Source organism: Phocoena sinus, chromosome 6, assembly GCF_008692025.1.
Source record: "Phocoena sinus isolate mPhoSin1 chromosome 6, mPhoSin1.pri, whole genome shotgun sequence".
In the NCBI taxonomy this organism is placed as follows: domain Eukaryota; kingdom Metazoa; phylum Chordata; class Mammalia; order Artiodactyla; family Phocoenidae; genus Phocoena; species Phocoena sinus.
Window position 1 is genome coordinate 45,392,760 of NC_045768.1, and position 22,566 is coordinate 45,415,325.

General features: G+C 39.8%; 1 protein-coding gene across 1 annotated transcript in view; it reads left to right on the forward strand.

The window, feature by feature from the left end:
- TRPM6 (transient receptor potential cation channel subfamily M member 6) overlaps positions 1 to 22,566 on the forward strand; it is a 138,644-nt gene that overhangs the window by 25,759 nt on the left and 90,319 nt on the right. Inside the window, exons 4-6 of the mRNA XM_032635982.1 lie at positions 2,923 to 3,100; positions 13,561 to 13,774; positions 19,068 to 19,192. Of these exons, the coding sequence (XP_032491873.1) occupies positions 2,923 to 3,100; positions 13,561 to 13,774; positions 19,068 to 19,192 (517 nt within the window). The remainder of the gene's footprint in view (positions 1 to 2,922; positions 3,101 to 13,560; positions 13,775 to 19,067; positions 19,193 to 22,566) is intronic.

A 22,566-nucleotide genomic window follows, 5' to 3' on the forward strand; every position in this document is an offset into this window, starting at 1 on the left:
TATGTTGGGTGCATATATATTTACAATTGTTATATCTTCTTCCTGGATTAATCCCTTGATCATTATGCAGTGTCCTTCCTTGTCTCTTGTAACATTCTTTATTTTAAAGTCTATTTTATATGATATGAGTACTGCTTCTCCAGCTTTCTTTTGATTTCCATTTGCATGGAATACCTTATTCCATCCCCTCACTTTCAGTCTGTATGTGTCCCTAGGTCTTAAGTGGGTCTCTTGTAGACAGCATACACATGTGTTTTGTTTTTGTATCCATTCAGTGAGCCTGTATCTTTTGGTTGGAGCTTTTAATCCATTCACGTTTAAGGTGTTTATCGATATATATGTTCGTATTCCCGTTTTCTTAATTGTTATGGGTTTTTTTGTTTGTTTGTTTGTTTTTGCTGTACACGGTCTCTCACTGTTGTGGCCTCTCCCGTTGTGGAGCACAGGCTCCAGATGCGCAGGCTCAGTGGCCATGGCTCACGAGCCTAGCCACTCCACGGCATGCGGTATCTTCCTGGGCCGGGGCACGAACCTGTGTCCCCTGTATCGGTAGGCGGACTCTCAATCACTGCGCCACCAGGGAAGCCCATGGGTTTGTTTTTGTAGGTCTTTTTCTTCTCTTGTGTTTCCCACTTAGAGAAGTTCCTTTAGCATTTGTTGTAAAGCTGGTTTGGTGGTGCTGAGTTCTCTTAGCGTTTGCTTTCTGTAAAGCTTTTGATTTCTCCATCGAATCTGAATGAGATCCTTGCTGGGTAGAGTAATCTTGGTTGTAGGTTCTTCCCTTTCATCACTTTAAATATATCATGCCACTTCCTTCTGGCTTGTAGAGTTTCTGCTGAGAAATCAGCTGTTACCCTTGTGGGAGTTCTCTTGTATGTTATTTGTTGTTTTTACCTTGTTGCTTTCAATAATTTTTCTTTGTCTTTAATTTTTGTCAATTTGATTACTATGTATCTCGGCGTGTTTTTCCTTTGGTTTATCCTGTATGGGACTCTCTGCGCTTCCTGGACTTGGGTGGCTATTTCCTTTCCCATGTTAGGGAAGTTTTTGACTATAATCTCTTCAAATATTTTCTCAGGTCCTTTCTGTCTCTCTTCACCTTTTGGGACCCCTAATGTGAATGCTGTTGCATTTAATGTTGTCCCAGAGGTGTCTTAGGCTGTCTTGATTTCTTTTCATTCTTTTTTCTTTATTCTGTTCCATGGCAGTGAATTCCACCATTCTGTCTTCCAGGTCACTTATCTGTTCTTCTGCCTCAGTTATTCTGCTATTGGTTCATTCTAGTGTATTTTTCATTTCAGATATTTATTGGTCATCTCTGTTTGTTTGTTCTTTAATTCTTCTAGGTCTTTGTAAAACATTTCTTGTTTCTTCTTGATCTTTGTCTCCATTCTTTTTCCTAGGTCCTGGATCATGTTCACTATCATTATTCTGAATTCTTTTTCTGGAAGGTTGTATCTCTCCACTTCATTTAGTTGTTTTTCTGGGGTTTTGTCTTGTTTCTTCATCTGGTACATAGCCTTCTGTCTTTTCATCTTGTCTATCTTTCTATGAATGTGGTTTTTGTTCCACAGGATGCAGGATTGTAGTTCTTCTTGCTTCTGCTGTCTGCCCTCTGGTGGATGAGGCTATCTAAGAGGCTTGTGCAAATTTCCTGATGGGAGGGACTGGTGGTGGGTAGAGCTGACTGTTGCTCTGGTGGGCAGAGTTCAGTAAAACTTTAATCCACTTGTCTGATCATGGGTGGGGCTGGGTTCCCTCCCTGTTGGTAAACAATCAAACAGGCCTGAGGTGACCCAACACTGGAGCCTACCCGGCTCTTTGTGGGGGCTAATGGCAGACTCTGGGAGGGCTCACGCCAAGGAGTACTTCCCAGAACTTCTGCTCCCAGTGTCCTTCTCCTCATGGTGAGCCACAGCCACCCCCTGCCTCTGCAGGAGACCCTCCAACACTGGCAGGTAGATCTGTTTCAGTCTCCTGTGGGGTCACTGCTCCTTCTCCTAGGTCCTGATGCGCACACTACTTTGTATTTGCCCTCCAAGAGTGGAGTCTCTGTTTCCCCCAGTCCTGTTGATGTCCTGCAGTCAAATACTGCTACCCTTCAAAGTCTGATTCTCTAGGAATTCCTCCTCCCGTTGCTGGCCCCCCAGGTTGGGAAGCCTGATGTGGGGCTCAGAACCTTCACTCCAGTGGGTGGACTTCTGTGGTATAAGTGTTCTCCAGTTTGTGAGTCACCCACCCAGCAGTTACGGGATTTGATTTGATTGTGACTGCGCCCCTCCTACAATCTCATTGTGGCTTCTCCTTTGTCTTTGGATATGTGGTATCTTTTTTGGTGACTTCCCGTGTCTTCCTGTCAATGATTGTTCACAATATTATTTTTTAAAAATAGTTTTTGGGCTATAATTGACATAAACTGCACATATTTAAAATATACAATTTGATGTTTGTTTTCTTTACTATTTTAATCATTTTTAAGAGTACAGTTCAGTAGTGTTAAGTATATTCCCATTGTTGTGTTATGGATCTACAGAACTTTTTATCTTGCAAAATTGAATGTGTATACTACATTTTGGTCATCCATCCATCTATTGATGAATACATGCGTTGCTTCTACCTCTTGGCTGTTGTGAATAACGCTGCTATAATCATGGGTGTGTAAGAGATTTGTAATGTTTTCTTAAAACATCCCCAAAATGATTCTAATGTGTAGCCAAGGGAGAGAAGCAGTGAGAATGTTTTTAAACTTAGAAAACAACCCAGTGTTGGAAATCAAATATAAATCTCAGTGTGAAGTTTTAAAACTTGTTAATATATATCATCTATATATTACCCTAGGAAAATGTAGAAACATTACATCTATTTTCTATTCTGAAATTGTGTGTTTTCTATTTTGAAATTGGTATTTATCCCAAATTTAAGGTGTTACTGTGGGCGATTGATTAGAGACCATTATGGGATAGATGAAGCCTGGACCATCTCAGCTGCCAACGGTAGTGAAAATGAACAATGGTGTGTTGAAAAGCACACAATGAAAAGCTCTACAGATACCTTTGGCACGATTAACTTCCAAGATGGAGAGCACACCCACCACTCTAAGGTTTGCTAATAACCTACATTATTTTGCCGATTTTTAAAAAATATCTTTATTGGAGTATAATTGCTTTACAATGGTGTGTTAGTTTCTGCTAAATAACAAAGTAAATCAACTATACATATACATATATCCTCATATCTCCACCCTCTTACATCTCCCTCCCACCCTCCCTATCCCACCCCTCTAGATGGTCACAAAGTACAGAGCTGATCCCCCGTGCTATGCAGCTGCTTCCCACTAGCTATCTATTTTACATTTGGTAGTGTATATATGTCGATGCCACTCTCTCACTTTGTCCCAGCTTCCCCTTCCCCTTCCCCGTGTCCTCAAGTCCATTCTCTACATCCGCGTCTTTATTCCTGTCCTGCCCACAGGTTCTTCATAACTTTTTTTTTTTTTTAGATTCCATATATATGTGTTAGCATACGGTATTTGTTTTTCTCTTTCTGACTTACTTCACTCTGTGTGACAGACTCTAGGTCCATCCACCTCACTACTAATAATTCAGTTTTGCTTCTTTTTATGGCAGAGTAATATTCCACTGTATATATGTGCCACATCTTCTTTATCCATTCATCTGTCAATGGACATTTAGGTTGCTTCCCTGTCCTGGCTATTGTAAATAGAGCTGCAATGAACATTGTGGTACATGACTCTTTATGAATTATGGTTTTCTCAGGGTATATGCCCAGTAGTGGGATTGCTGGGTCATATGGTAGTTCTATGTTTAGTTTTTTAAGGAACCTCCATACTGTTCTCCATAGTGGCTGCATCAATTTACATTCCCATCAACAGTGCAAGAGGGTTTGCTTTTCTCCACACCCTCTCCAGGATTTATTGTTTGTAGATTTTTTGATGATGGCCATTCTAACTGGTGTGAGGTGATACCTCATTTTAGTTTTGACTTGCATTTCTCTAACGATTAGTGATGTTGAGCATCCTTTTGTATGTTTGTTGGCAATCTGTATATCTTCTTTGGAGAAATATCTGTTTAGGTCTACCTATTTTTGGATTGGGTTTTTTTTTTTGATATTGAGCTGCTTGTAAATTTTGGAGATTAATCCTTTGTCAGTTGCTTCATTTGCAAATATTTTCTCCCATCTGAGGGTTGTCTTTTTGTCTTGTTTATGGTTACCTTTACTGTGCAAAAGCTTTTAAGTTTCATGAGGTGCCAGGTGTTTATTTTTGTTTTTACTTGGATTTCTCTAGGAGGTGGGTCAAAAGGATCTTGCTGTGATTTATGTCTAAGTGTTCTGCCGATGTTTTCCTCTAAGAGTGTTATAGTGTCTGGTCTTACATTTAGGTGTTTAATCCATTTTGAGTTTATTTTTGGGTATGGTGTTAGGGAGTGTTCTAATTTCATTGTTTTACATGTAGCTGTCCAGTTTTCCCAGCACCACTTATTGAAGAGGCTGTCTTTTCTCCATTGTATATTCTTGCCTCTTTTATCAAAAATAAGGTGACCATAGGTGTGTGGGTTTATCTCTGGGCTTTGTATCCCATTCCATTGATCTATATTTCTGTTTTTGTGCCAGTACCATACTGTCTTTATTACTGTAGCTTTGTAGTATAGTCTGAGGTCTGGGAGCCTGATTCCTCTAGCTCCGTTTTTCTTTCTCAAGATTGCTTTGGCTGTTTGGGGTTTTTGTGTTTCCACACAAATTGTGAAATTTTTTGTTCTAGTTCTATGAAAAATACCATTGGTAGTTTGATAGGGATTGCATTGAATCTGTAGATTGCTTTGGGTAGCATAGCAATTTTCACAATGTTGATTCTTCCAATCCAAGAACATGGGATATCTCTCCACCTGTTTGTATCATCTTTAATTTCTTTCATCAGTGTCTTATAATTTTCTGCATACAGGTCTTTTGTCTCCTTAGGTAGGTTTATTCCTAGGTATTTTATTCTTTTTATTGCAATGGTAAATGGGAGTGTTTCCTTAATTTCTCTTCCAGATCTTTCATCATTAATGTATAGGAATGCAAGAGATTTATTTGTATCCTTCTACTTTACCAAATTCATTGATTAGCTCTAGTGGTTTTTTGGTAGATTCTTTAGGATTCTCTCTATATAGTATCATGTCATCTGCGAACAATGACAGCTTTTCCTCTTTTCCGATTTGGATTCCTTTTCTTTCTTTTTCTTCTCTGATTGCAATGGCTAAAACTTCCAACAGTATGTTGAATAATAGTGGTGAGAGTGGACAACCTTGTCTTGTTCCTGATGTTAGAGGAAATGGTTTCAGTTTTTCACCACTGAGAACAATGTTGGCTATGGGTTTGTCATATATGGCCTCTGTTATGTTGAGGTAAGTTCCCTCTGTGCCTACTTTCTGGAGGGTTTTTATTTTAAATGGGTGTTGAATTTTGTTGAAAGCTTTTTCTGCATCTATTGAGATGATCATATGTTTTTTCTCCTTCAGTTTGTTAATGTGTTGTATCACATTGATTGATTTGTGTATATTGAAGAATCCTTGCCTTCCTGGGATAAACCCCACTTGATCATGGTGTATGATCCTTTTAATGTGATGTTGGATTCTGTTTGCTAGTATTTTGTTGAGGATTTTTGCACCTTTGTTCATCAGTAATATTGGCCTGTAGTTTTCTGTCATGACATCTTTGTCTGGTTTTGGTATAAGGGTGATGGTGGTCTTGTAGAATGAGTTTGGAGGTGTTCCTCCCTCTGGTATATTTTGGAAGAGTTTGAGAAGGATAAGTGTTAGCTCTTCTCTAAATGTTTCATAGAATTCACCTGTGAAGCCATCTGATCCTGGTCTTTTGTTTGTTGGAAGATTTTTAATCACAGTCTCAACTTCAGTGCTTGTGATTGGTCTGTTTATATTTTCTATTTCTTCCTGGCTCAGTCTTGGAAAGTTGTGCTTTTTTAAGAATTTGTCCATTTCTTCCAGGCTGTCCATTTTATTGGCATATATTTGCTTGTAGTAATCTCTCATGATCCTTTTTATTTCTACAGTGTCAGCTGTTAGTTCTCCTTTCTCATTTCTAATTCTGTCGATTTGAGTCTTCTCCCTTTTTTTTCTTGGTGAGTCTGGCTAATGGTTTATCAATTTTGTTTATCTTCTCAAAGAATCAGCTTTTAGTTTTATTGATCTTTGCTATCATTTCCTTCATTCCTTTTTCCTTTATTTCTGGTCTGATCTTTATGATTCCTTTCCTTCTACTAACTTTGGGTTTTGTTTTTTTTTTCTTCTGTCTCTAATTGCTTTAGGTTTAAGGTTAGGTTGTTTATTTGAGATGTTTCTTGAGGTAGGATTGTATTGCTATAAACTTCCCTCTTAGAACTGCTTTTGCTGCATAGCGTAGGTTTTGAGTCGTCGTGTTTTCATTGTCATTTGTTTCTAGGTATTTTTTGATTTCCTATTTGATTTCTTTAGTGATTTCTTGGTTATTTACTAGTGTATTGTTTAACCTCCATGTGTTTGTATTTTTTACAGATTTTTTCCTGTAATTGGTATCTAGTCTCATAGCATTATGGTTGGAAAAGATACTTTATATGATTTTAATTTTCTTAAATGTACCAAGGCTTGATTTGTGACCCAAGATATGATCTGTCCTGGAGAATGTTCCATGAGCACTTGAGCAGAAAGTGTATTCTGTTGGTTTTGGATGGAATTCCCTATAAATATCAATTAAGTCCATGTTGTTTAATGTATCTTTTAAAGCTTGTGTTTCCTTATTTATTTTCATTTTGGATGATCTGTCCACTGGTGAAAGTGGGGTGTTAAAGTCCCCTATTATGATTGTGTTACTGTCGATTTCCCCTTTTATGGCTGTTAGTATTCACCTACGTATTGAGGTCCTTCTATGTTTGGTTCATAAATATTTACAATTGTTATATCTTCTTCTTGGATTGATCCCTTGATCATTATGTAGTGTCCTTCTTTGTCTCTCATAATAGTCTTTATTTTAAAGTCTATTTTGTCTGATGAGAGAATTTGCTACTCCAGCTTTCTTTTGATTTCCATTTGCATGGAATATCTTTTTCCATCCCATCACTTTCAGTCTGTATGTGTCCCTAGGTCTGAAGTGGGTCTCTTGTAGACAGTGCATATACTGGTCTTGTTTTTGTATCCATTCAGCCAGTCTATGTCTTTTGGTTGGAGCATTTAATCCATTTACATTTAAGGTAGTTATTGATATGTATGTTCCTGTTACCATTTTCTAAATTGTTTTGAGTTTGTTATTGTAGGTGTTTTCCTTCTCTTGTGTTTCCTGCCTAGAGAAATTCCTTTAGCATTTGTTGTAAAGCTAGTTTGGTGGTGCTGAATTCTCTTAGCTCTTGCTTATCTGTAAATGTTTTAATTTCTCCATCAAATCTGAATGAGATCCTTGCTGGGTAGAGTAATCTTGGTTGTAGGTTTTCTTTTCCTTTTCATCACTTTAAATATGTCCTGCCACTCCCTTCTGGCTTGCAGAGTTTCTCCTGAAAGATCAGCTGTTAACCTTATGGGGATTCCCTTCTATGTTATTTGTTGTTTTTCCCTTGCTGCTTTTAATGTTTTTGTTTGTACTTAATTATTGATGGTTTGATTAATATGTGTCTTGGCATGTTTCCCCTTGGATTTATCCTGTATGGGACTCTCTGTGCTTCCTGGACTTGATTGACTCTCTCTTTTCCTATATTAGGACAGTTTTCAACACTAATCTCTTCAAATATTTTCTCAGTCCCTTTCTTTTTCTCTTCCTCTTCTGGGACCCCTATAATTCAAATGTTGGTGCATTTAATGTAGTCCCAGAGGTCTCTGAGACTGTCCTCAATTCTTTTCATTCTTTTTTGTTTATTCTGCTCTGTGGTAGTTATTTCCACTATTTTATCTTCCAGGTCACTTATCCATTCTTATGCCTCAGTTATTTTGCTATTGATTCCTTCTAGAGAATTTTTAATTTCATTTATTGTGTTTTTAATCATTTGTTGTTTGCTCTCAAGTTCTTCTAGGTCCTTGTTAAACGTTTCTTGTATTTTCTCCATTCTATTTCCAAGATTTTGGATCATCTTTACTATCATTATTCTGAATTCTTTTTCAGGTAGACTGCCTATTTCCTCTTCATTTGTTTGGTCTTGTGGGCTTTTACCTTGCTCCTTTGTCTGCTGTGTGTTTCTCTGTCTTCTCATTTTGCTTACCTTACTGTGTTTGGGGTCACCTTTTTACAGGCTGTACGTTCATAGTTCCTATTGTTTTTGGTGTCTGCCCCCAGTGGCTAAGGTTGGGTCAGTGGGTTGTGTAGGCTTCCTGGTGGAGGGGACTGGTGCCTGTGTTGTGGTGGATGAGGCTGGGTCTTGTCTTTCTGGTGGGCAAGAGCGCATCCAGTGGTGTGTTTTGGGGTGTCTGCGACTTTATTATGATTTTAGGCAGCGTCTCTGCTAATGGGTGGGGTTGTGTTCCTGTCTTGTTAGTTTTTTCGCATAGGGTGTCCAACACTGTAGCTTGCTGGTTGTTGAGTGGAGCTGGGTCTTTGTGTTGAGATGGAGATCTCTGGGAGAGCTTTCGCCTTTTGATATTACGTGGAGCTGGGAGGTCTCTGGTGGACCAATCGCCTGAACTCAACTCTCCCACGTCAGAGGCCCAGGCCTGACACCTGGCCCGAGCCCAAAGTCCCTGTCAGCCACACCACTCAGAAGTAAAGGGAGAAAGAAAGAAATAAAGAAAAAAAATAGAATAAAGTTATTAAAATAAAAAATATATATTTAAAATTTAAAAAGTTAAATGTAATAAAAAAATAAAGAACGAAAGAAAGAAGACAGCAACCATACCAAAAAACAAATCCACCAATGGTAACCAGCACTAAAAACTATACTAAAGGGCTTCCCTGGTGGCGCCATGGTTAACAATCCACCTGCCAATGCAAGGGACACGGGTTCGAACTCTGGTCCAGGAAGATCCCACATGTCACGGAGCAACTAAGCCCATGTACTACAACTATTGAGCCTGCGCTCTAGAGCCCGCATGCCACAACTACTGAGCCCACGTGCCACAACTACTGCAGCCTGTGCGCCTAGAGCCCATGCTCCACAACAAGAGAAGCCACCGCAATGAGAGGTCCGCGCACCGTGACAAAGAGTAGCTCCCATTTGCCGCAACTAGAGAAAGCCTGCGTGCAACAACGAACACCCAAGGCAGCCAAAAATAAATTAAAAAAAGAAAAAAAAACTGTACTAAAAAAAAAACAATGGAAAGACAGAACCCTAGGACAAATGGTAAAAGCAAAGCTATACAGACAAAATGACACAAACAAACATACACATACTCACAGAAAGAGAAAAAGTAAAAAGAAAAATCTATATATATATATGAAAAAGGAAGCAAGCAGCCAAATCAATAAACAAATCTACCATTGATAATAAACTCTAAATACTAAACTAAGGTAAACATAAAAACAAATTAGATGCAGAAAGCAAATCCCAAGTCTATAGTTGCTCCCAAAGCCCACCGCCTCGATTTTGGGATGATTTGCTGTCTATTCAGGTATTCCACAGATGCAGGTACATCAAGTTGATTGTGGAGATTTAATCCACCGCTCCTGAGGGTGCTGGGAGAGATTTCCCTTTCTCGTCTTTGTTCTCACAGCTCCCAGGGCTCAGCTTTGGATTTGGCCCCGCCTCTGCGTGTAGGTCGCCGGAGGGCGGCGTCTGTTCTGCCGGGGTTGGGGAGGGAGGGGTACGGAATGCGAGGCGAGCCTGCGGTGGCAGAGGTCAGCGTGACTTTGCACCAGCATGAGGCGCGCCGTGCGTTCTTCCGGGGAAGTTGTCCCTGGATCTCGGGACCCTGGCAGTGGCGGGCTGCACAGGCTCCCCGGAAGGTGGGTGTGGATAGTGACCTGTGCTCGCACACAGGCTTCTTGGTGGCGGCAGCAGCAACCTTAGCGTCTCATGCCCGTCTCTGGGGTCCGCGCTTTTAGCTGCGGTTTGCGCCCGTCTCTGGAGCTCCTTTAAGCAGCGCTTTTAATCCCCTCTCCTCGAGCACCAGGAAACAAAGAGGGAAGAAAAAGTCTCTTGCCTCTTTGGCAGGTGCAGACTTTTCTCCGGACTCCCTCCCGGCCAGCTGTGGCGCATTAACCCCCTGCAGGCTGTGTTCACGCCGCCAACCCAGTCCTCTCCCTGCGCTCGGACCGAAGCCGGAGCCTCAGCTCCCAGCCCCGCCCGCCCCGGTGGGTGAGCAGACAAGCCTCTCGGGCTGGTGAGTGCTGGTCGGCACCTATCCTCTGTGCGGGTATCTCTCCGCTTTGCCGTCCGCACCCCTATTGTGCTCTCCTCCGTGGCTCGGAAGCTTCCCCACCGCCACCCTCCGTCTCCGCCAGTGAAGGGGCTTCCTAGTGTATGGAAACTTCACAGCTCCCTCCCAGAGGTGCAGGTCCTGTCCTAATTCTTTTGTCTCTGTTTTTTCTTTTGCCCTACCCAGGTATGTGGGGAGTTTCTTGCCTTTTGGGAAGTCTGAGGCCTTCTGCCAGCGTTCAGTAGGTGTTCCGTAGGAGTTGTTCCACATGTAGATGTGTTTTTGATGTATTTGTGGGGAGGAAGGTGATCTCCACGTCTTACTCCTCCACCATCTTGAAGGTCTCTTATTTTGCTGATTTTTAACAGAGGCTATAACCTCCAAATGTATCTCCAAATTGTATTTCTAAGTGTAGATGATCAGATGACCAGGTTATATTGCAAAGGCGATCCGTGTTACTTACCTGTTGACAAAAGTGACCTGACTCTTCTTTTTCTTTTATGTCTGAGGGGCATGATACCTTACCCAGGTGTGGTGTGGCCAGCTCTTTGATTGACTTCTTTCAGCCAGGTTATGACCTCTGCAGAAGAGAATGGCTTATTGCTCATGAGGCAGTTGCCAAACGGCTTCCCTTTTCTTAAGGAATGTACAAAGGTTACTACCGAAGAACAGACTTCACCTGAATCACGGCTATAGCAATTCCCAGTAACTTACTTAACCTGTGGCTGTTGGTGCCTGCTATGCCCTTGTGAGAGCCTTTTCTCAGGAAGAAAATGGGGAAATTTCTGTACCCCCTGAATGATAGTGCTGGGCTCTACAGGCCAGTTTTTCTCCTGTTCCTAATATAGTAATTTTACATGTGATTCACATAGTATTGACAGGTCAGCTGTCTCTCAGCTGTTTTCTATTGACCTTGTTAACTGTACACTACTTTATTAGAGGCAGCTTTCCTTGGGGAAAGTACAGGGGGAGGCTACCTCAGGAAAGCTCAGTTGTGTCCTGCAGTGCATCATCAGTTAAAAGGATTTGAAAAACTGTTCTTAATAGTGCAATCATAATAAGGTTTCATAATATAATTGTACAGTAATCGACATTTCTGGTTACTAATCCACTTGCATCTAACTTTGTGCATTGATTTTTGTTTGTTTTGGTTGGCAAGAAAACTGTCCTCCAATCCTTTTTGGAAGCTGACTCTCATAGAACTCTTTATGTAATTTTTCCCTTAATTGTTCATCTTCTTCCTTTTGCTTTTATGTTTGTTTATAATCATCTTCATTTACTCATTTTTTTTATCCATTCAACAGATCTTTATCAGTTGCCCATACTTTGTTATGCCCCAAGGAGAATATGTTCTGTGTACTAACATTGCTTACAGTCTAGTGAGGGAAACAGGAAATAAATATACAATTACCCCAGACGGTGGGGATGCTGGGAAAGGGGAATACAGGGTTCTTTGAGAGAATGAAAAGGGAACTCCTCCTGTTTTTCTGGGGTGGTGTGCATGTGTCAAGGAAGCCATCTGAGAATAGGGATGGCTAAGCTGAGATGGGAAAGATGAGTGAGGTGTTTGGTGTCTGGTGAGACAGAAGGGTAAGACCACTGTAGGCGTGAGGAATAGCTTGTGGGAAGGCCAAGGGGGAATATGGTACGTTTAGGAAAACTGAAAACATGTTTAGACAGATCTGATCACTAATACGTTTTATGCTTAGCATAGGCTCCTGTTATATCCTCTGTGCCTGAATGCATTTTATTTGATCTCTCAGAAGAGGCTACCCTTATCTTTCAGCCTGGAATTGCACTTCAGGCTTAGCATGCACAGCAGGAGAGCTTGGGAGAGCTGGTTACTCATCCCCTCTGCTGCATTTCCCTTTCTAGTTGTTATCCCTCCCACCTCCTTCCACAGAGGTTTGGAGGTGACTTACGATAAAGGAGGAGGAAGGGAAAGAGAGAGTCATAAAACCTTAGCACCGTCTTCAGGTGGCATTTGGAAGAAAAGAGTCTAGTGCTGATAATTTAGTTGATCAAGGTGTTATCCTGAAATCTCGAGAAGTATCTTCTAGGACTAAAAGGACTTATAACTGAAAGGGAGGACTACCTGGGAGAAAGAACTGAGAGAGAGAGAAGGAGAACTAAACCAGAGCTGCCTCCTCTGCCCTTATTCATCATTCGAGGCAACGTGAACCCTTTCACAAAGGTCAACTTGTATTTTTCCTACTCTTTGAATATGTGATAAAGCCGTGGCAACTCAGTTTTCTCACTTGTAAACTGAATCCTAGTTACCCTCAGATTCTTTCTACTACATCCTGTGATGGCTGCACCATCCTCATGTCAGAAATTCTAATATTTTAATTATGAAATAAAGGGATTATGTTTTAAGAATTTCAGAGATGAACACAATTGTGTTAAATCACTATCACATTCTGGAGGACAATGTGGTAATTCCTATTTGCATATCTGTGGCGATCTCTACCTGTGGTTATTTTTGCTATAGTTTTATAAACTCATGGTTTCCTATGGTCCTTATCCTATAAATCCGACTTATTCTTGCTGTTGGTTGGCTCACACTCATCTCAATATGATTTTACCAGTCTGTATGTGGCTGCATTGGCTGGGAAAAGAAAGCCAGCCATACACTATAATCTTGGGCAAAATGCAAAATGATTCTGGAGCTGCCTGATTTCCGTCTTTTCTTTTGGTTACATTGACTCTCTTATGAAAAGTATTTATTTTGGAAAAGAAGTTTTTAGAGAGATGATATATATAGGAAATGGTTAGAATGTAAAATTTAAAATAGATGAACATGCTTCTGGATCTTAATTTAAATTATGAAAATATGTGAAATGGTCCAGTAAATTAAAAGCCATAGCATTTATGAGAAAACCTCATTTCACTTATTTCTGAAACTTTTTTTAAATGGGTTTTCTGGCGTAGTGATTTTTGCCAGTTTGAAGTATTTCTGCCTTACCTCAGACCTTCCAGAGAACATTGGTAGACTAACCCTGAAAACCAGAGGAAGCCTTCCTATGGTGACTTGTAATTCTCAGAAGGAACTTAAAGGGGGTGTGGGATCTTTTCAAAGTAAATATTTCCATTATATGAAGATGAACTTTTAAAGAGATCCTAGACATTTTCTTTCAAGTTTTGGCATTTCAGTTGCCCTGCTGTGTGCTTACTGCGACATGGCAGGTATTTTCCACTATTTTATGTATATGTGTATATGCATATCTTGCAGTATATTAGAACTTCTTATGACACAAAGTTGGATCATCTATTACATTTAATGTTGAAAGAGTGGAAGATGGAACTGCCAAAGCTGGTGATCTCTGTCCACGGGGGCATCCAGAACTTCAAGATGCCTTCCAAACTTAAAGAGATCTTCAGCCAAGGTTTGGTCAAAGCTGCAGAGACAACGGGAGCATGGATAATAACTGAAGGCATTAATACCGGTAAGGCACATTCCCTGTTTCAGTCTGGTTTTTTTTTTTTTTTAATTCCTTCTTTTTAACTGTGAATCAGGCAGTATAGCACCTAACCTCTGCTCTGCCGTGCTCCCAGGAGATGTGGTAGCGTGAGAAAGACTGCAAGAGTAGTGACTGGAAAAGAAACGCAGAAGAATCCTAGACCTTTCCTGGAATGTATTTTTACCATTGTTAAAATATGCTATTTTAATATAACTTTGGGTAAACGTATGGCAAAGAAAATAGGTTTTCATGAGCTTTGGACTGTGGTGAGGTAGTGTGTGGGCATAGACGTGAGCTAAACTCACCATGGTCAGGTTCTCAGGAATTGGAAACCAGTGACATGTGCAACAACTGCATTGAGTGTATGGGGCATGAGGAGATAATTAACTACATAACTGGCACTTGCTTCTGTCACTGACTCTTTCATACTTTTTGAAATCTGACATTCAAGAACTTCATTTAGTAGCCCCTGAACCTCTAACCCTACTCTTTTGCATCAGTGCTTATGAACTGTATGCATGTTGGAGAATCATCTGGGGGCTTTGCAAAAATACACATGCGCAAGTTCTACCCCAGATTAATTAGAGTTTTTCAGGGTGAAGCTTCTGAAGCGTATCTGATGTGCAGCCGGGGTTGAGGATTACTGACTTCACAAACTCCTCTCTTACTAATCTGTTGCTGATATGTTACAGTTCTGACACCAGTTCTCATGTGTGGGTTCTTTCCCAACACACCACAGTTCTCCAGCACCAGCTGAGTGTCTTACAGTTCAGCTCAATTCTGAATTACTGTCTACCAGGAAATAGCGACGGATTCCACAGGTTAAGGGCTCAGTCCCACAAGACTGTCCCCACTTCAGATGTCAGTCTCAAGTCCAGGGTGTTACCCGTGCTTCTGACTGGCTGGCTATAAATCAGAGGTTCCCACCATCCCCTCCTTGGGTTTGATGAATTTGCTAGAGCAGCTCACAGAATGCAGGAAACCAGTTTATTCACTAGATTACCAGTTTATTATAAAAGGATGTAACTCAGGAACAGGTAGATTGAAGAGATGCATGGGGCAAGGCATGTGGGAAGGGGCACGGAACTTTCATGCCCTCCTCCCATTTCCATGTGTTTACCCACTTGGAAGCTCTCCGAACCCTGTTTCTTTTCTTTTTTTTTTTTTTATGGAGGCCTCATTACATGGGCACGATTGATTAAGTCATTGGCTATTGATAATTGAACTCAATCTCCAGTTCCTCTCCCCTCCCCAATGGTTGAGGGTGAGACTGAAATTTCCTGCCCTCTAGTCACGTGGTTGGTTGGTTCCCTTGGCAACCAGCCCCCATCAGTAGGTCCAAAAGTTGCCTCATTAACATAACAGAAGGCCCCTCTGTCACTGTCACCACTTAGGAAATTCCAAGGTTTTAAGGAGCTCTGTGTCACTAACAGACCAAATATATATTATTATAAGTCACAATATCACACCTGTGGCTTTCCATCTTCCCTTTACTTCTTCCTCTTTTGATTTGGGATATCCTAGCCAATGTTTCCTATTAAGTTCTGCTTGACCTTTAGGATCTACATTAGATGCCAACATACCCAGGAAGCATTCTCTATCTCAACTCGCTCTTGTTTCTTAATTTCTATAGCGTTTATTGCCTGTAGCACTTGTAGCACGTTTATATTTTGCCTTATAGGTTAGTTTAGGATGAGTCTACCTGATTGTGAGGTAGAGGCTAGGGCCTATACGTATGTCTAAGAACTGAGCAACAGGTACTAATGTAATGAATAATTTCTTTTGATTAAAAAGGAATGAAGGAAGCAAGTGATTGAAAAAACAAAATAAAAATAAAACCAAGGGATTCGTCTTGTCACTAATGGGTAACCTGGTAGTTTCTCTGGTACATTTCATTGAGATAATTACTGTTTCACATTCATAGAAAAAAGCAAAGGTTGCAGAGTTCTAAGTCCAATGTGTAGTACTTATTTTATTTCCAGTAAAAAAAAGAGAGTGGATGGGGAAGTTTTGTAGAGTTAAGAAAAAGGTGAACTTGGGCATGGTTTTTTTCTTTGAATAACTAATTGTGTTACATGCTTTATTTTACTTATTGCTTTTTTAAGAAAAAAATATTTTAGATTAGGGCCAGTTAAAGAACACAAATATAATAGTGTGAAGACTATTGAAATAGTTCATATGAACAAAAGAAATGAGAAATGAGGTATACTTGGAGCTTCCTTAAACAATAATCAGGGTCTGACCTGATTCAGCCTCAGCTCCTTAGGTCCTGACTACTCAAGATGTGGTCCCTGGACCAGCAACATCAGCATCACCTAGGAGCTTGTTGGGAATGCAGATATCGGGCTCCTCAGACCGGTGGGATCAGAATCTGCATTTTGATGACATCCCCAGGTGATTCTTACACACATTTAAATTTGAGAAGCTTTGCTTACCAGCTTCACCCTATGCTTGAGATGCTTCTCAGCTGTAGTTGAATATTATTTGGCATGAATTTTTTACATTTATTTAAATTGAATGCCAGAAGCTTTTAAGAATCTATTGTGTATAAAGCATTTGGATAGATGCTGTGGGTGAAAGATGAGTAAGATATGGACCCCGGGTTTAGTGATGAGGTGGGTGACTGTAACAAACAGAGAGTAAGCAACTAACCAAAAATCGATGCTGAATGGGTCATAGTTGAGATACAAAGAAAGTGTTTGGGAGTAAAAGGAAGAGGAAGAGGAAAACAAATTCCGGTTCCAACTGAGGGAACCTGAGAAGAAAGCTTGGTGAAGGATATAGCACTTAATGTTGGCCTTGAGAGAAGGGTAGGAAAAAGCATTCTAGGCAGAGGTGGCAGTTCAGGGCAAGGTACACAGCTGGAGACTAAGGTATGTGTAGAAAGAGGTGATAAGGCTGCTAGCTGGATGTGCCATGTGGCAGAGGACAGGGGCAGCAAGGGAGACTGGAGCCAGATTGGGTGCCATGTTATTTGGGCTGAGGTTTTATTCTCTATGTAGCAGAGAGCCCTCAAAGGATTTTGAACAGAAGAATGAATAGGGAATGATATTGTCAGATCTGGTTTTACAGAGAGTCTTAGCAGATAATATGTATTAAGATCACATGTGGGCTGCTGACTAACGATCACCACCACGTGCTGGTAACGCGTGCCAAACCTATGGATCTGAATCTCTATTGGTATTGATGTGTGTTCTGTGGTCCAGAACCCCAATTTTAGAAAATGACTGGGAAAAGTGCAAAAGATAGCTGGAGGGGAGGATTCCAGAGAGCAGGAAATGATTTAGGTGCTATGCATTAGATGCATGCAATATGCAGGGCTTTTTTTTTTTTTCCTGTGCTAATGACACATACAGAGTCAGACTGTACATAGAAAGAGTAAGTGGTGTAATGTAGTGTTTGTGATTAAAAGGCAGATTTTTTAAAAATTAATTTTTATTGGAGTAGAGTCACTTTACAATGTTGTGTTGGTTTCTTGCTGTAAAGCAAAGTGAATCAGTCATATGTATATATATATATATATATATCCACTCTATTTTAGCTTTCCTTCCCATCTAGGTTGCCACAGAGCATTGAGTAGAGTTCCCTGTGCTATACAGTAAGTTCTCATCAGTTTTCTATTTTATACATAGTGGTGTATGTATGTCAGTCCCAATCTCCCAATTCATCCTACCCACCACCTCCCCCCTTGGTAACCATAAGTTTGTTCTCTATGTCTGTGACTCTGTTTCTGGTAAAAGGCAGATTAAGCCAATCTCAAAAGGCTACATATTGCATAATTCCAACTATATGACATTCTGGAAAAGGCAAAATTATAGAGATAATAAAAAGATCAGTGGTTATCAAGGATTGGGGGAATGAGGGATGAATAGACAGAGTACAGAGGACTTTTAGGGCAGGGAAACTCTTCTGTATGATGCTTTAATGGTGCACACATGTTATTATACATTTGTCCAAACCCATAGAATGTACAACATCAAGAGTGAACTCTAATGTAATGTAAACTGTGGACTTCGGATGATTATGATGTGTCAGTGTAGGTTCATCAGTTGTACAAATGTTCCACTTTGGTAGGGGATGTTGACAGTGGGGAGGTTGTAAGTGTGTAGGGAAGAGGGTATATGGGAAATCTCTGTACCTTTGGCTCAATTTTGCTGTGAATCTAAAACTGCTCTAAAAAAGTAAAGTCTATTTTCATTCCTTTTTATGGCTAATATTCCATTGTTTATATGTGCCACATCTTCTTTATCCATTCAAAATTGGGCCATTTGTAGAGACGTGGATGGATCTAGAGACTGTCATACAGAGTGAAGTAAGTCAGAAAGAGAAAAACAAATATCATATATTAACGCATACACGTGGAACCTAGAAAAATGGTACAGATGAACCAGTTTGCAGGGCAGAAATAGAGACACAGATGTAGAGAACAAACTTAGGGACACCACGGGGGGAAAGCGGCGGGGCAGGGGTGGTGGTGGTGGTGGGATGAACTGGGTGATTGGGATTGACATGTATACGCTGATGTGTATAAAATAGATAACTAATGAGAACCTGCTGTATAGAAAATAATAAAATTAAATTAAAAAAAAAAGTAAAGTCTGTTGAAAAAAGAAAAGTCAGATCCTGGATTGGAATCCAGACTGTACAAACTACCAGCTCTATAACCTTGGGCAAATTATTTAACTTCCTTGTGCCTCAATTTTTGCCTATAAAATAGACTTAAAAAATTCCTACTTAAAGTGTAAATGCGTGTAAAACTTAAAAAAGCACCTGGTGTGTAGTCAAGAGTTCAGTAAGTGCTGGCTATTATTGTTGTTATTATTAGTCCCAGAAAGGCAAACACTAATATATTAGTTCTGGAATATTTATGAATATAAAGCTGTTAAATTAATTTGCCTCAATGAAGCAGGGATCTTCAGGATGTTTTACTGGGACAGTCAAGAAGGTTAAAGAAAAAAATACTTAGAACATTCATGATGTCAGGGGTGGGTTTACAGGATGTTCTGGTCAGGCAAGAATAGGGGCAGAACTGAGGTTGTAAGCAGAAATTTCTCAAAGGGAGAGGAGAATTGTTCAGGTAGAAAGGTTAGTGATAGGAGAAGGAGGTGTCAAGAGGGAGTAGAGCAAGTCAAAGTATCAGAAATTAATTCCACTGTGCCAGCAACTTTCCCTGATAACGGTCTTTTGCATATGCTTGTCTACTTGTCTCTTTCCGGCAGTCGCAGTGTTTTGCATGATTTGTGAGTTAAAGTTTGACTTCTAAACTGATTGTTCATAGGTGTGTCCAAACATGTTGGGGATGCCCTGAAAGCCCATTCCTCCCAGTCCTTGAGAAAAATCTGGACAGTTGGAATCCCTCCTTGGGGTGTCATTGAGAACCGGAAAGATCTTATTGGAAAAGATGTAAGTAGACAATCCTTTCACAACAGAAGGAGATAAACATGTATCCAGTTGCCAGCTTAGCACTATATCTGGATATATATGTCTATCTTGAATGTAATATACCCCAAATAAACTCCTGACTTCCTGCTGCCTTCCTTACCCTATCTTAGAAAGTGACAATCTTGTCCTGCAGTTCTCAAGCCAAAACCTGAACTTATCCTGGAATGATCTCCGTCTTGTGCCTCAAACCCGATCCACCAGTAAATTATCATCTTAGCTTCACTTTAAAAATATATCTGGGAGCTTCGCTGGTGGCTCAGTGGTTAAGAATACACCTGCCAATGCAGGGGACACGGGTTCAAGCACTAGTCTGGGAGGATCACACATGCCGTGGAGCAGCTAAGCCCGTGCGCCACAACTACTGAGCCTGCGCTCTAGAGCCCATGAGCCACAACTACTGAGCCTGTGTGCCACAATTACTGAAGCCCACGCGCCTAGAGCCCGTGCTCCGCAACAAGAAAAGCCACCACAATGAGAAGCCCGCACACCGCAACGAAGAGTAGCCCTGCTCACTGCAACTAGAGAAAGTCCACACGCAGCAACAAAGGCCTAACACAGCCAAAAATAAAAATAAATAAATTTATTTTAAAAAAATATATATCTATCTGGAATCTGACCTCTTCTTATTACCTCCACTGTTACTGAGCAGGTTTAAGCCACTATTTTCTGTTACCTGGATGATTGTAATAGCCTACCCTACTCTCATCCATGTCTCTTATTAAGGTCTGATCCCAACACAGTAGCCAGAATGGTTCTAAAGGGACGGACTTGTCTAAGTTTGTTTATAAGACTAATGCATATTTTTGGTAGGTATCTCACGTGTTACAAAAGGTATGAAGAAGAAAGATAACCACTGTTAATATTTTGGTGTGTATCATACCAGAATTTTTTTCTATGTGTGCGTACGTATGTATAGTAAAAAAAGTTTGTGTGTTAAAAAAGTAACAACAGAAACCTATTGTTGTGAATCTGTTTTTCAGCTTAACTATTTAACATAATTAATTCTCTATGTCAGTTAATATAGACATGCTTATGGTTTGTTTTAACTTTCATTTTGGAAAATTTCGAACACATTAAAGAGTAGAGAGATTAGAATAATCATCTCCTTCATACCCTTCTCCCGATTTCAACGGTTATGAACTCATAGCCAATTTTGTTTAGGTTAGTCCCTCATCCATTCTCCATCTCCTCCCTCCATTATTTTGAAGGAAATTCCAGACATCAAATAATTTCATTGGTAAATATTTTAGTAGTTATTTCTAAAGTATATGGACAATTAAAAAATATAACCACATTGCCATATTCGTACCTAAAAAATTAACAATAATTTCTGAATATCATCAAATAGTCTGTGTTCAAGTTTCTGATTGTCTCAATTTTTCAGTTGTTTGATTTCATTATCCAAAAAATTTCCCTACATTGTGATGGGTTGATTTGTCTCTTCGGTCACTTAGTTTTTTTCCTTGAGTCGCTTTTGATCTCTGGATTTTCCCACCATCTCCTTTTTTGTTTTCTGTTTGTTTGTTTCAATGTATTTGTTGAAGAAACTGGGTCATTCCTAAAGAGTTTCCCACAGTTTGGATTTTGCAGATTTAAGCTCTTGTAGCAGCATTTAGCCTATTTCTCTGTCTTTTGTCTTTCTTGTAAATTGGTAGTTTGATCCAAAGGTATGATCAGATTCAGGTTCTTTCTGTACAGGTTTATGCCCTAGGAGGAGATGTGTCCTTCCCTTGTGACATAACATCCTCTCTCTTTTTATGATGTCATTGCCTAGATTTATTATTTCATCAGGGTTGCAAAAATGCTAATATTTAATTATAGTGTTCTTTCTTCATTTATTAGCTTAAATACTCTATAAAAAGAAACATTTTCTCCTCAATTGCTTGGTTTACCTTGTGGTACAGTGTATGGGAAACAGTAGAATAAATATTTGATTCTTTTTCTTTATTTACCAGTTTTCAAAGCATTGAGTTGGTTATCTACCATCCCCCAAGGTGAACAGTGAGTTGTTTTTTTTTTTTTTTTTTTCTGATTCATGAAGTTAAACATGTTTGGTATGTTTTAATCCATTATTCTAATATAGTTATTATTCTTTATCATGCTCATATTGTCCCATTGTGGCCAGTGGAGCCTTTCAAGTTGTCTCCTGAGTCCTTTTAACACAATTCTAGTCATTTATCATTGCTTCCTTGTGTTTTAGTATGAAAAAAAATGTTCTTGGCTCATTATATATAATTTTTGCTCCTAGAGAAATGGCTGGTTGCTTTTAGTGGGAAATAGTATTAAGAGACCACATTCTGAGAGCCAAGGGTGCATTTTTATTTTCCATGCCTGATTAAGTTCTATTGTACTAAAGTACCATAATTTATTTAACCGTCCCTCTTATTGTCCATTTATGTTTTCTATTTTTAACTTTTACAAAAAATGATATTAATGTTGTGATAAGACACATATATTTTTGAAACTAGCTGAAAACACTTATTTCCTTAGAAGTTATTCTCAAAGTAGAATGTTTGGACCAGTTGGTATGTAACTTTTAAAATGTGACTAATTGTCTTCCAGAAAGGTGGTAACAATTTACATTCCTACCAACAGGGTATGAGGGTGCCCATTTCCCTGTACCATTTCCAGCTTCGGGTATTCTGGGTTTTATTAAACTTTGCCATTCTGATAGGTATAAAATAACACCTAATTTTTCTTATGTACATTTCTCTGATTACTAGTGAGGTTCAACATCTTTCCATGTGGTTTTTATGCATTTTTAAGCATAGTTTTTATATTTTGAAAGACCTTTTGTATTATAATTCATTCTATTAACATTTTTGTTTGCCATGTGTGCTGCATTTCCCAGATTTTAATTTGTATCATTTATGAACATCTTTCCATGTGTAAAAAATATGTGTTAAATCTATCAATCATTTTCTTTTTGGTTTCTGGCCTCAGTGTCATGCTTAGGGATTATAAAGGTAACTTTTAAATACTAATGTTTGTAACGTTTGTAGTGCTTTTTACATCCATTATTCTTTTTTAAAAAAATTTCTTTCTTTTTTTTTTTTTGGCTGTGTTGGGCCTTTGTTGCTGCACGCGGACTTTCTCTAGTTGTGGCGAGTGGGGGCTACTCTTTGTTGCCGTGCATGGGCTTCTCATTGCAGTGGCTTTAGAGCCACCCGTGCGGAGCACGGGCTCTAGGTGTGCAGGCTTCAGTAGTTGTGGCTCACGGGCTCTAGAGCGCAGGCTCAGTAGTTGTGGCGCACGGGCTCTAGAGCGCAGGCTCAGTAGTTGTGGCGCACGGGCTTAGTTGCTCCACGGCATGTGGGATCTTCCCAGACCAGAGC